The sequence below is a fragment of the Kogia breviceps genome, chromosome 3 (assembly GCF_026419965.1).
Source record: "Kogia breviceps isolate mKogBre1 chromosome 3, mKogBre1 haplotype 1, whole genome shotgun sequence".
Classification (NCBI taxonomy): Eukaryota; Metazoa; Chordata; class Mammalia; order Artiodactyla; family Physeteridae; genus Kogia; species Kogia breviceps.
Window position 1 is genome coordinate 75022187 of NC_081312.1, and position 12692 is coordinate 75034878.

Consider the following 12692-nt stretch of genomic DNA (forward strand, 5'->3'; position numbering starts at 1 on the left):
TCTGTCTGCTGGAGTCCTCTGGCTATGCAAAAGTTGGATGGGAAGATGTGGAGGAGTTGGGCGGCCCTGGTATGAGACACCCCTATAGTATCACGCCACCCTTTTGGGTAGTGGTAGGGAAAGTTACCAGGCCCAGCTCATTGCTCCCTTGCACCCAGCACCAGCTGCTGTTGCAGTTAAAGGGAACAGCTCAGGTGAAGGCCCCGTGTTTCCCCTTTGGTGGGGTGCTTTTATTAAGGGGGCCATCTAAATTACATTCTGCTCTTTAGGCACTGGAGGGAAAAGCAAAGCCCCTTTTGTCTGTCAAGGGCAATCCTAAAACAAAAGGACAAGAAATATGATGGAGATGAAAAACAAGGACCTCTGTCTATTTGAAAAAGATCAAGTTCTAACAGTATTGACTCCCACATCACCTGAATGATGAAAGAGTCCAATTACCCACCAAGTAATGAGACTGTTCCTTATATGGAAGCCCTAGCCCGAGAATAATCAGATGCCTCATCATTACATCATAATGGCCAAGTTGTGATGTCACTGCAGAGCACCCAGTCTTTAGTACACGCATTGTAATTGAAACCGGATATGCTGAAGGGTAGAGTCAGCGTGAGGAGCAGATCCCCAAGGAGAGGTAAGTGGGGGCTTTCCATGGGTTCCCTCCATGACTTATCGCTTTGGGTCACTCTGTGGCCCTAATGTCTTTCCAGACTTCTCACATCTTAGTTTGGTGGTAGGTTTGTCTGAAATCTCTCTTCTGCAAACTCCTTCATTGCAGCTTTTGCTATCTCAAATCCTCAATACTTGCAGTTGTGACTGGTCAGCCCTCACGTCTGTTTTTTAGGACAGAGTTCAGAACACTAGAGCAGCGTTTCCCTAACTGGGGCAGAAACTCACCATATCTGTTTCGTTAGTCCCAGGGATAGATCCAAGTTTTCAGTTGTCTGAAGCATACAACTTTGGGGACCTTTTTCAAGTAAAATAAATATTTCAGAATGAGAAAAGATATTTTTAAAATTATAACTTTAAAAAAGCTGACAAATACCACAATATCACAAAATCAAGAAAAATAACAAATTTTTAAAATTACCTATGTGGCAAACCTAAATATTTTTCCCCACAATTTTGTTTTTCGCTGCATGCTCTTTGATAGTCTTTTTATATGATTATATATAATTTTTCCGTAAAGAGATAATTCCATCTCCATGATCACTTAAAAAAAATTATTGATAATTTAAAAAAATTTCACTTTCACACCTTGTAAGTAATAATGTCACATAATTTGGGGGGATTTTTGTCAAACTTGGAAAAACACTATCAAATATCTTTAGTATATGTGGTGTAAGATTTTGGAGCATTTTCAAATTTGTAATAATGAATATCATAAACTGAATTTTTGATATTGGGAGTATTCCTGGAAGCTGTATGTATTAAGTTTGTTAAAGTTGCCATAACAAAATACTTAGACTGGGTGGCTTAAACAGTGGAAATTCTCTCACGGTTTTGAGGCTAGAAACCTGAGATCCAGGTGTTGGCAGGGTTGATTTCATTCTGAGGTTCCTCTCTCTTGGCTTCTGGATAGCCATCTTCTCCCTGTATCTTCACATGGTCCTACCTGCATGTCTGCATCCAAATTTCCTGTTATTATAAGGACAGCAGTTATACTGAATTAGGACTCACCCTAAAGACCTCATTTTAATTTAATTACCTCTGCATAGACCTTATCCCCAAATATGGTTACATTCTGAGATACTGGGAGTTAGGACTTTAACATATGAATTTTAGCAGGATACAGTTCATCCCATAACACTATAATTGCTATTTATTCACAGAAGTAACTGCAAATCACAGATGTGTAACTCCTACACCCAAAATAAACGTATTCCCAGCTCAACTTCGTTAGTCAATCCCCAAATGCCCGTGGCCTCTTCACTGCCACTGGACAAAAGGAGAAGTGTGATGGAGGAGGAGTCAGGAAAGAGACATCAGTCTTGACCAACTGCAGTTTAAATTTTTTTTTTCAAATTCTACAAAAACCTATGATCATATTAACACATTGCTGGGACTCCTCCCATGCTTTGGAAGAGTTCTGTGCAAGAGAGGGCCCTTAACTTCCTCCAACTTCCTTAGCTGTTAGGTCATTGTGTGTCTGGTCAGTCCTGCTATATTTCTGAGCCATGCAAAGGGAGAGGGAGTTTTCACCAAAGATTAAGGATGATGTGGTAAATCCACATTCTTCAGCACTAGTCCCTGGAACAGCTGGGATGATTACTGTCTTGCTGAAGGTGGGACCCTCTCTTCCCTGATAATGTCAAGTCTGGACATCTTCCTCTCTTCCACTCCCCCACCCCAGTCCACTCTATCTTCTAAAGTGTTAGGGTGATAGCTGATTCACTTTGCTGTACAGCAGAAACTAAGACAACATTGTAAAGCAACTATACTCCAATAAAAATTAATAAAACACAAACAAAAAATAAAGTGTTAGGGTGAAACCCACATAATGGAGGGAGGCTTCAGCCTGTTCTCCAGAACTGGGGCAAAGGAGTTTCTTCTTTCCTTGGATTCTTCCTCCCTTAAATCTGTCTTTGATTCTTCTCCCTACTCCTGAATTGGGAGTGAGTATCCTTCTGAGACAAGAAATGTGACTGAGTTGTCTGCCTTTCATAATTCCCAGCCCATGATCTGTGATGCCCAGAGTGACTGACTGAACCCTCCGGGGGCAGCCACTAAATTTTCACAGTTCCTGCCTGGCTTTCCAGCCAAATAAGCGTGAGTTCTTCCGGGTCAATCCAGTTTCATTGTTTGGATTATAAAACCATAAGCTCTCTCCATCAACAACTGAGGGGTGCCTGCTGCCTACAGTGTTTCACTTTTCCCTTCCTTCGTTACATACAAACCATTGGCGTATTGTAATAAGTCATGATTTAGGAGAAGGTCTGTATGTACCACCAGCCCTGGCTTAAACCCTCAGGGATCAAAAGTTTCTAATTCTAAAGCTGAGAATATTCTTTCTGTTGCTTACTCCTATGATGTTTTTGCAGGATACTAGTTTGAAGGGCATGGCTCTTAGGAGTTGAGATTGTTACTAAATGTATTGAGGGAGAGGGGAGGAAGGGGCAAATGCAGGGCCAGCAACGGAAAATGGGGCTCCAAGCTGAATTAGAGATACATTTCTCACGCTTGGCAACCTTGAAAGAGCTCTTGACCTTAGAGTGGAACAATGAAGAATCAGAAGTAGCAGTTATGGTGGTTGACTTTTAGGGGGTACAGGGGGAGTGGCGAGATCTGTGAAATACAGGGCAAAGTCTGAAATTGTTTTATAAGTTATTGTCGGTATATAAGCTATTGTGACCTAAATAATACAAGAGGAGACTAGCATGAGAACAGAAGAGTCACTTCAGAAAGTATTGTTCCCAAGTTATAGTCAGAAGACTGAGAATTCTAACTATATAAACTTTTGGCCCAGAATTTCGGTGTGGAATACGTTTCGGTGGAAAGACGATTTTATCGCACTCCCTTTCTTGACAACAAAAACCAAGGTCCCCAAATATGAGGGACATTTCCAGTCCTCTTTACTAGGGCGGGGTGGTGGTGGTGCTGGTAAGTTCGAACGAGGTGACCTCCTCTAGCACTTCGTCTTTGAGAACACCTGTCTGGTGACAGCTGGACCTGGGAAGCGGCCGAAGGTGCCGGGCTGCGAGGATCCTCGTCTTTAAGGGTGTCCAAGACATTTGATCCATCTCGAGAACAAGTTCCCGGTTGCTCTAGGCTCTTCGTTTACAGTGACGCTGCTGACAGCGGTTGGGCCCTCGTCTGGGAACGCGCGTCTCCTGTGTGAGGCTGGCAAAGGGATACTGAAAAAGTCTTCCTTCCGAAGGAAACAAATGGGGAGTAGTTGTAGGCGGTCTGGACAGTTCAGCAAACTGCTGTGAATTTCTTGGGGAATTCCAGGAGGAACATCGCCCAGTGGACCCCGAAGACCCGGCGCCCACAAGGAGAGGGTGGGAGGGCGTACCATTCACTGCATCCTAGCCCGGGGGGACATCTTCTCTGCCCCACGCAGCCAATAGCCACCCTGGCTGAGGCCCACGGAGCCAATAGCTGACTTCAACCGAGGCCCACGCAGCCAATGGCCGGCCCAGTCCGTTCCGCCGGGGCCCGCCTGCCTGCGTTCACCAATCAGGACTCGGGCCACCTCGGCACCGCCCCTGGAGCCCGCCCCACCCATCCGCCCCGCCTCCAACTCGCTGAAGCAGGGCTGGGCTAGACGGGCGCGCTCTCGGGGGCGGGGGGGGGGCAGTCCCGGTCCCAGCCCTCCGCGCGGGTGGGCTCGGAGCAGGCCGCACCGGGCAGCAACCCCACTCTCACCCCGGAGGCCCCCTGCCCTTTCACCCCCTTTCCCCCCGGCCCATGGTGCGAGGCTGGGAGCCGCCGCCCGGGCCGGACTGCGGTGAGTGATCCCCAGCCCCTTCGACTTCCCCTCCCAGTCCCTGTACGATCTCCGACCCCCGGAGCCCCATCCCCGCGCTGGGGGGAGGAGAATTCTAGGTTCGAAGTCGCCTGGTTCTCTTGCCTTTCTCCTCTGGACTTTTCGGTTCCCTGTTGTAACTGGGGGAGGGTGAGTGGGTGTGTAGGGAGGAGGGGAAGGCTGGGTAGGGACGCCTTTGGCGAGGGGAGGGTTTGAGATTCGCCTGCTTCCTGGGGCTCATCGCCCCAAGTGCAGGAACTTTTTGTTCTCTGACCCAGTTTGGAGCCTTCTAGACTGCCTGTGAAATGGAGGATAGGAGAAACGTTTCCTTCCCAGGCCTCCCCTCCTCCCCTCCATGACTACCTCCTGGCGACCTCAACACATGTACAGAAACCTGGCCTTATTCCTGGGGAGCAGTAGCCTTTGGTAATGAAAGGTTTAAGAGAAACTGCCCCTTCTGACCCCTACCCAGACATACTCAGAAAACCAACTAGGAAAGTGAGAACCTGAGTTCTCAGAGGTTCCTGGTGTTGCGTCCCAATCTGAGACTTCTAAACTGAAAGAAGACTCAAGCTGAGACCTATTTGGTAATGAGGGCCCAGATGTGATATTTTATCATATGAACCCCCTTCTCACCATACATTTGAAGCGCTTTTTATGATTAGGATAAATAGGTGGCAGTAATTGAAAACAAAAAACAAACGAAAAAACAAAAAGCCAGTTAAAGTTGGGAATTTTTTAAATGATGCATACATATCTTAAGAACTGTCATTAAAAGTACGTTCATTTCACCAATCTCTTCGGTTAGCGTCCAGGTGTTTTCTTTATGTAAGTATGCTGATTGGCAGTCCCAATTGTCTTTCTAGTATAAACTACATAAGTGAATCTCAAATCTGGCTGCACCCTGAGAACTTTTTAAAAACTACTTATGCCTGGGCCCCAGTCCAGGCTAATTAAGTCAGAATGAGGAGGTTGATGCCCTGGTTTAAGTTTCCCAGGTAATTCTAATGTGCAGCCTGAGCCTGGAGCCACTGCCTCTCATCATCTGTGATTTCCACGTTTGGTTTCTTTAAAGTGGAGTGAGAATTTAAACACTTCTGAAGCAATCTGAGTGCAGAATACTTCTGAGTTTTTTTACGTCCCCTGCCCCTCCAGTCTTTTACAGTTTTCTTGCCTACTCCCAACTCAAAAAATTTTTTTAATGTACACTCCTTTGTATTATGTCTTTCCAAAGCATTTGACTTTGTTTTCATAGAAACAATTTTTTTCTTTTGGCCGTTCCGTGCACCTTGCGAGATCTTACTTCCCCAACTAGGGATTGAACCCAGGCCCTCAGCAGTGAAAGCATGAAGTCCTACTACTGGACTGCCAGGGAATTCCAAGAAACAATTCTTAATGCACTAATATTTCATAGGTTTATGTGATGTTTAATTATTATATACAGAAAAACAATGAGCCTAAGCAGGTTTGGAATTACACACAACTGGCCTAAGCACATAGGGCAGCTGAAGGAAGCAGCTGACTTTGCCACACTAGAGTAACCTACCAGTCTCTAGTTTCCAGTGCACTATGGGTATTGATAATGTAATCCAGTAGGGGTCAGTTAAGCCAGGCTTTTGGCCCAGTTGAACACCCCTCACTTCCACTCTCTCCAACTAATATCACCAATGCCTAGTTGCTTCTAGACTAATTCAAATTCTTTTGAGTCTTCCAACCATTCTTTCCATTCATTCATAAACTGTTTCTCTTTAAGCATTACCACCATTGCTTTTATTAAGTTGGGAGGACATAAGGCAGAGTTTCTTAACCAGGGCTTCTGGGCAATCAGCAAACCCCCCGAGATTATACTTTATGTAATGTGTAAGTGTGAATGTTTATGGGGTGTGGGGGGGTGGTAAGTCATAACTTTCTGAGAGTTTATAACTTCTGATTTTCAAAGAGGTTCATGATCCAAAAAGTTGAGAAGCACATGAATTGAATATCACTAAAAGTCCTTTAAGGCCCTTGAAAACTATCACCAAAACACATTTCATTCAGAAACATACCTCAGTTCTCTGAATAAAGATTTAGGGAATTTAGCAGGTTCATATCTGGTCTCTCACTTGAACTGTTTCCTGCTTTTAACCATAAGCCTAGGCTCAAGGGTTTTTTGGCACCGTGCAGCATGTGGGATTAGTTCCCCCACCAGGGATCAAACCCGTGCCCCTTGCAGTCCTGCAGTGGAAGTGTGGAGTCCTAACCACTGGACCACCAGGGAATTCCCAGCCTAGGTTCAAGTTCTGAACTCTTTTTTCTAGGATTGTGTGAACACCTACAATGGAAGTTTAAGGCAGCCCATTCATTTCTGCCTTTTGTCCAGGGGTATGGAAAGCCCAAAGGGAAATAAGGGTGTTACCCTGACTGTATTTTTTATTAGTGATTTTAAGTAGCAGTGGGGCATATCTGGCATGGATACAAGTTTAGTAATAATTCACAATTGATAATACCACCACCACCACCTCTGCCCAGAGGAGTCCTTATTTCTCCAGCTTTCCTTCCCTTTTTCTCCCTTCTCCAAATGAGGTACAAAGGACATTAGACACTATAGTGTCTTCACTGTGGTTTTGATTACTGTAGGGTCTACCCTCTTTGTTATAGTTCTCATGAGCCACTCCCTGGATAGTTTTCTCCTATATCAAAGCCAGATTCTTCCAGGGAGGTACCAGCTGTACAGCTGTGCCCTGATTTCAGCCACCATTCTGTATCAGGAAGTCTTCCACAACTTGTGTTTTCTGTCACTGGAAAACTGTAGATACAGTACACCAGATATGACCTTTGCATTACTGTATGTTATACTGAAATATCAAGCTGATATGGGAATTTGAAGGATAGCAAACCACATGAATGAAAGTAAAATGCTTCCTGGTGGGCTTATAGCTGTGCCTGCCTTATTTCATGTCTGGCAGTCTTATCCTCACACTGGACTGCTTTATTCCTTATGCTACCTTTTCCTCGTATCTAACTGTTACTGTGACCTTAAAAAACAGGACACAGATACGGTTAAGTGGATGTCAAGTGCTGGAGTATCAAGTATTCTCCAGCTTAGATTTGGTGGTGTTCCTGGTGGGCCACAATTTCCAAATTGTGGTTTAGTGCCTGGCTGTGCAAGCACTTTCTCACAGCCCCTCAGCTGTGTCTGGGATGGACCTGGAGGGTAAAGGTAGAGCTACCACACTGGCAATTCACCTAGTAATCAAAAAGAACTTATATCCAAATTATGGATTCAATTCTAAAGCAGTGATTTTGCTACTTTTTAAAAGTTGCAAAATCCTTTCTGGAATTATATCCAACTCCCAAAATATAAAAAATACAAAATCAGAGACACCCTGGTTTCCTCCACCACTCTTTAGGATTAAGACCGCAATAACAGACTGAAACAATCTTTTTTTTTTTTTTTTTTTTTTTTGCGGTACGCAGGCCTCTCACTGTTGTGGCCTCTCCTGTTGCAGAGCACAGGCTCCGGACGCACAGGCTCAGCAGCCATGGCTCACGGGCCCAGCCACTCCGCAGCATGTGGGATCTTCCCTGACCGGGGCACAAACCCGCGTCCCCTGCATCGGCAGGCGGACTCTCAACCACTGCGCCACCAGGGAAGCCCTGAAACAATCATTTTAAAGGATTCAGTCTTTGCCTCACTTCCCCTGTTGTCTGAGAGGAGCATTACCTTAAATCAGAATCAGCCCGTGAGGCTGAAGCAATGATAAAAGCTCTAATTTATTGAGCCTTTACTTTGGTCTAGGCATGATGTCAGTTGCATTTTTTGATTTAGTCATAAACTTGCAAGGTAGACGCTGTTATCACCTCCTTTCTTTCTGATGGGAAAATAAAGCTTAGCGAGCAATATAGGGAGTGGAGAAGCTGCGATTCACCTCAAATCTGCCTCACCCCAGACCTCCACCTCTAACAGCTCTAGGCCCCGCCTACACATGACATCTAGCACACAGTAGGTGCTCTGTAAAAATATATGTAATATATTTTATGTAAAAATATATGTAACTTTACACACATTCAACATTGTCAGGAAACTGAGGCTCCTATAAGTTCAGTAGCTTTTGCCCAAGATCACATGGCTGGTGGCAGAATTGGGCTTCAAACTACAGGCTGGCCTTAATCATATTTTAACCCACTATGCCATGCTGCCTTCATTTACCCTCTTAAGGTTCTCTTCAAGCTGTACTGCCTTTAGGGTCTGCATGACCTTCAGTTTGTTAAGATTTGCTTGTTAAAAGGGAATGGTGACACCCATTAGAATGCTTCCGAAGTTGTCTGTTCATCATATAAAATCCCCGATATTACACTGCACTATGTGTAACTTTCTGGACTTGAGATTTTTCTCAATTCATCATGTAGCATTTATATCAGAATCCTGTCCTATCCATAACATATCAGAAGTAATATTTATAAACTCAGATGGGATTCCTCTATAAGAGTAAAGGATGACAGATGTTTTAAAGTCTCCAATGCCCACACAGGGAGCCGAGTTAAAATTTGGTCAACGGGGGAACTCCCTGGTGGTCCAGTGGTTAGGACTCTGTGCTTCCACTGCAGGAGGCACGGGTTCCATCCCTGGTTAGGGAACTAAGATCCCAAAAGCCCCAGGCATGACCAAAAAAAAAAAAAAAAATCGGTCAACAGAATTATTCTGGGAAATAGCTTGAGCAGGTTTCTAAGAATGAAGCATAGTCAGAGGCTTTCCCTGCAGTCCCCACACCCACGATGACCCTGGGAGCCCTGGTGCTGCTGGGTAGTTTGCAGGACCCGGTTACAGTTTATAATGAGCGAGCCCACCTGGTTCTGAGAAGAAAGCTGGACTGAAAAGATAAGAGCTGAGGGCCTCCCGCTTGTTCGGAGGGGCTGCTAAGGTCTGAGGGAGCTCTCTAGGCTCCCTGGAGAGAGACTCAGCAGTTGGAAAAGACAAAGGCTGGGGGGAGGGGAATAACCTTTGTTCTGAGGATGACAGGGGTAGGAAACGTTCCCCTCCCTCTACCCTAACCAGACCAAAACCGAGGGGGAGCGAGCCCCATTTATCCCAGATAGCTGACCTATCTTATCCTACTGAGAGTTAGAAAAAAAAAAATCCATCAATCCCCTCCCCCTAACAGTCACCCACCAAGAAGGGAAAGAAAAGGGGGCTGGGCAGAGGGGCTTGTGCTATCTTACCTTCTAGATTTTCACACGTTGTATTCTTAACCTTTTCATATTCTAGAGATAATCTAGAGATAACTCTAGAGATAATCTGTTAGGAGCTAAAGTGCTCTGGGATTACACCTCTTCTTGTTTTCTTGGTGAGTTTTAGTTTTGTCACTCTGGTTTCCTGAATTTAGAGGGTGAAGTGAATTTGAATGGGAAAGATAAAGGCTATAAGGATGTTTTCCTTTTTAACCTCTGAAGTCAGATTTTCTTTTTGGTGACAACACTCACTAGTCTTGTGACTTGGGATAATTTAACCTCTATGGACTTTGGTTTCTTCATACATACAAGGGAATTATAGCAGGCTCTGATGATTCATAAAGGTATAAAATTAAATGAGAAATTATTATGCACTTTAAAAGCAATCCAGCACAGTACACGTAGAAGTTGATTGTTTTGGAGTCCAACGTTTTGTTTGATAGAAATTGAACAATGGGCTGAAAGAGGAGCCCCAGTGATCGAGCTGTTTCTCTTCTTATTACAGCTATCTCTGAAGGGCACAAATCAGAAAGCACCATGCCTCCTAATAAAGAGGCCAGCGGTCTTAATAGCTCCCCTGCGGGGCTCATCTGTCTCCCTCCAATCTCTGAGGAGCTACAACTTGTGTGGACCCAAGCAGCCCAGACCAGTGAGCTGGATGGCAATGAACACTTGCTACAAACCTTCAGCTACTTTCCCTATCCCAGTTTAGCAGACATTGCCCTTCTCTGCCTACGCTATGGGCTGCAGATGGAGAAAGTCAAGACTTGGTTCATGGCCCAGCGCCTCCGCTGTGGCATTAGCTGGTCATCCGAAGAAATTGAAGAGACTCGAGCCCGAGTAGTCTACCATCGGGACCAACTCCATTTCAAATCCCTTCTCTCTTTTACTCATCATGCAGGGCGGCCCCCAGAGGAGGTGCCTCCTTCTCCAATGCCACCTCCAGAACAAGTTGGTCTTGGAATAGTTCCCCTGACTCTTAGTGAGCCCACCCAGATGAAAGGATTGAAGGTAGAGCCCTCAGAGCCCTCAGAGCCACTGAGACACCAGAAAGCAAAGGAGCCCCTGATGGCACCTGGCAGTGGGGCATTCCCCCACCAATCACAGTTTTGGCAGGATCTTCAAAGCAGTGGCCTCTCTAAGGAGCAGGCAGGCAAGGGTCCCGACCAGTCACACGGCCTAGGTACTGCTTCCTGGAACCACTCCACAGCTGTCCACCAGCCCCGTGCTCAGGATAAGCCCCCATCCGTCTCATTACTTGCCAGTAGTTGTAAGAAGGAGTCAGCATCTAATGTGACTCCTCCTTCCTCTACCTCTTCCTCCTCTTTCCAGGTACTGGCTAATGGAGCTACTGCCACCTCTAAACCCTTCCAGCCACTGGGCTGTATCCCACAGCCACTGTCACCCAATGAACAGGCACTACGCCCACAGCTGGAGCCAGCCTGGCCCCAGGGGCTAAGGCATAACTCAGCACCCGGTAGGGTTGGCCCTGCAGAGTACCTTTCCCCAGATATGCAACGCCAGCGAAAGACCAAGCGCAAAACCAAAGAGCAGCTGGCTATCCTCAAATCGTTTTTTTTACAGTGCCAGTGGGCACGGCGTGAGGATTACCATAAATTAGAGCAGATCACTGGTTTACCTCGGCCTGAGATTATTCAGTGGTTTGGTGACACACGCTATGCCTTGAAGCATGGGCAACTAAAATGGTTTCGGGACAACGCAGTACCTGGTGCCCCTAGTTTCCAGGATCCAGCAATTCCCACACCACCACCTTCAACCCGCTCCTTGAATGAATGGGCTGAGACACCACCTCTGCCAGTCCCCCCACCCCCACCAGATATACGACCCTTGGAGAGGTACTGGGCAACCCACCAACAGCTACGGGAAAGTGATATCCCTCAACTGAGTCAGGCATCAAGGCTTAGCACCCAGCAGGTACTGGATTGGTTTGACTCTCGATTACCTGAGCCAGCTGAAGTGGTGGTTTGTCTAGATGAAGAGGAGGAAGAGGAGGAGGAAGAACTGCCAGAAGATGATGAGGATGAAGAGGAGGAGGAGGAAGACGATGACGACGACGATGATGATGTGATCATCCAGGACTGAGGGGGCACTGGGGGAGGGGAGGTCTGTTACTAAAAGACGAACCAACTTAGTAACTGTTTAAACAAAGAAACCACATTTTTTTACTTACCTTGTGGCAAAGAACTGAAAAGCTTTGTGTTTTTGAGGGTGGGGGACAGCGGGATATAGTAAGGGTGGACCAGGGAGGATGATCATGGAGGACAAAGCGAGGTGGGGATTGGATGGGCAGAAATCCAGGCCTCCAGCCTCAATGAGAAGAGTGCTATGCGTCTGGTCCAAACTATGGGGCCGGGAAAAGGCTCTTGCTCTCCTCGTGTCGGCTGTTCTTTCCCCTTAGTGTACTACAGAGAGGCCAGGCTTTGGCCTACATCTATGGAGGACTAGAAAGGAGAAGTAAAGATTCCAGTACATCCCCCAGTCCCACCCCACCATTTTCCTTGGAATATAAGGCTGCCTTGCACCCCTTCTTTTCTCTCTGAGCACAAGTCCACACATAATGCAGCCAAGAATCTCAGTATGTCCCAATCACAAATATTTCCTCTTCCTTATACCAGCTTGACTTTATATGTTTTCCTGCTGCTTTACTGAGTCACACAGGAAGCAGAATGTTTTCATTTCTAATACTGGACCACTATGCCTTGTACCTTTTTATCTTTCCAAAACCCCCATTCTGTTCACTATTTGTCTCAGGGTAAATCTTCCCCCCGGAGCTTGTGAAAAAGTTTAATAATTGGGTGGAGAATAATTTAGACTGGATATTTATTGGAGGTGGGAATTAGGGGAGATGTCCTTTAAAAAAAGTAGAATTAGAATTACAGAAGGGTAGAGAGGAGAGGGAATGGTTTCTACTGTTCGGAAGGACAGTGCAGGTAGGTTCCAGGTTTGGTTTTACAAACCTGACAGTCCCTCCTGCCTAGCTTGACAGAGACTGATTTTTTTA

The 12692-nt window shown here is 45.8% G+C and overlaps 1 protein-coding gene across 4 annotated transcripts; it reads left to right on the forward strand.

Moving 5' to 3' along the window:
* Nucleotides 1–524: 524 nt before the first annotated feature.
* Nucleotides 525–11860, forward strand: HOMEZ (homeobox and leucine zipper encoding). Of its 4 annotated transcripts, none has more exons than XM_059058724.2 (2): nucleotides 525–628; nucleotides 10176–11860. In XM_059058724.2, exons 1-2 carry the CDS (start codon nucleotides 583–585, stop codon nucleotides 11771–11773), a joined length of 1644 nt encoding a protein of 547 aa, XP_058914707.1. In that variant the 5' UTR covers nucleotides 525–582; the 3' UTR covers nucleotides 11774–11860. The 4 variants fall into 4 exon arrangements, with proteins under 4 accessions (XP_058914707.1, XP_058914708.1, XP_066884860.1 ...); XM_059058725.2 differs by lacking the exon at nucleotides 525–628 and adding an exon at nucleotides 4217–4444; XM_067028759.1 differs by lacking the exon at nucleotides 525–628 and adding an exon at nucleotides 4844–4888.
* The last annotated feature ends 832 nt before the right edge of the window (nucleotides 11861–12692 follow it).

What these genes read in the sequence shown, in the direction of transcription:
- HOMEZ (XM_059058724.2), top strand. Translation starts at nt 583, where the DNA reads ATGCTGAAGGGTAGAGTCAGCGTGAGGAGCAGATCCCCAAGGAGAG. An exon ending in GAGCAGATCCCCAAGGAGAG is followed by an intron (nt 629 to 10,175) that starts GTAAGTGGGGGC and finishes TTCTTATTACAG; the next exon opens with CTATCTCTGAAGGGCACAAA.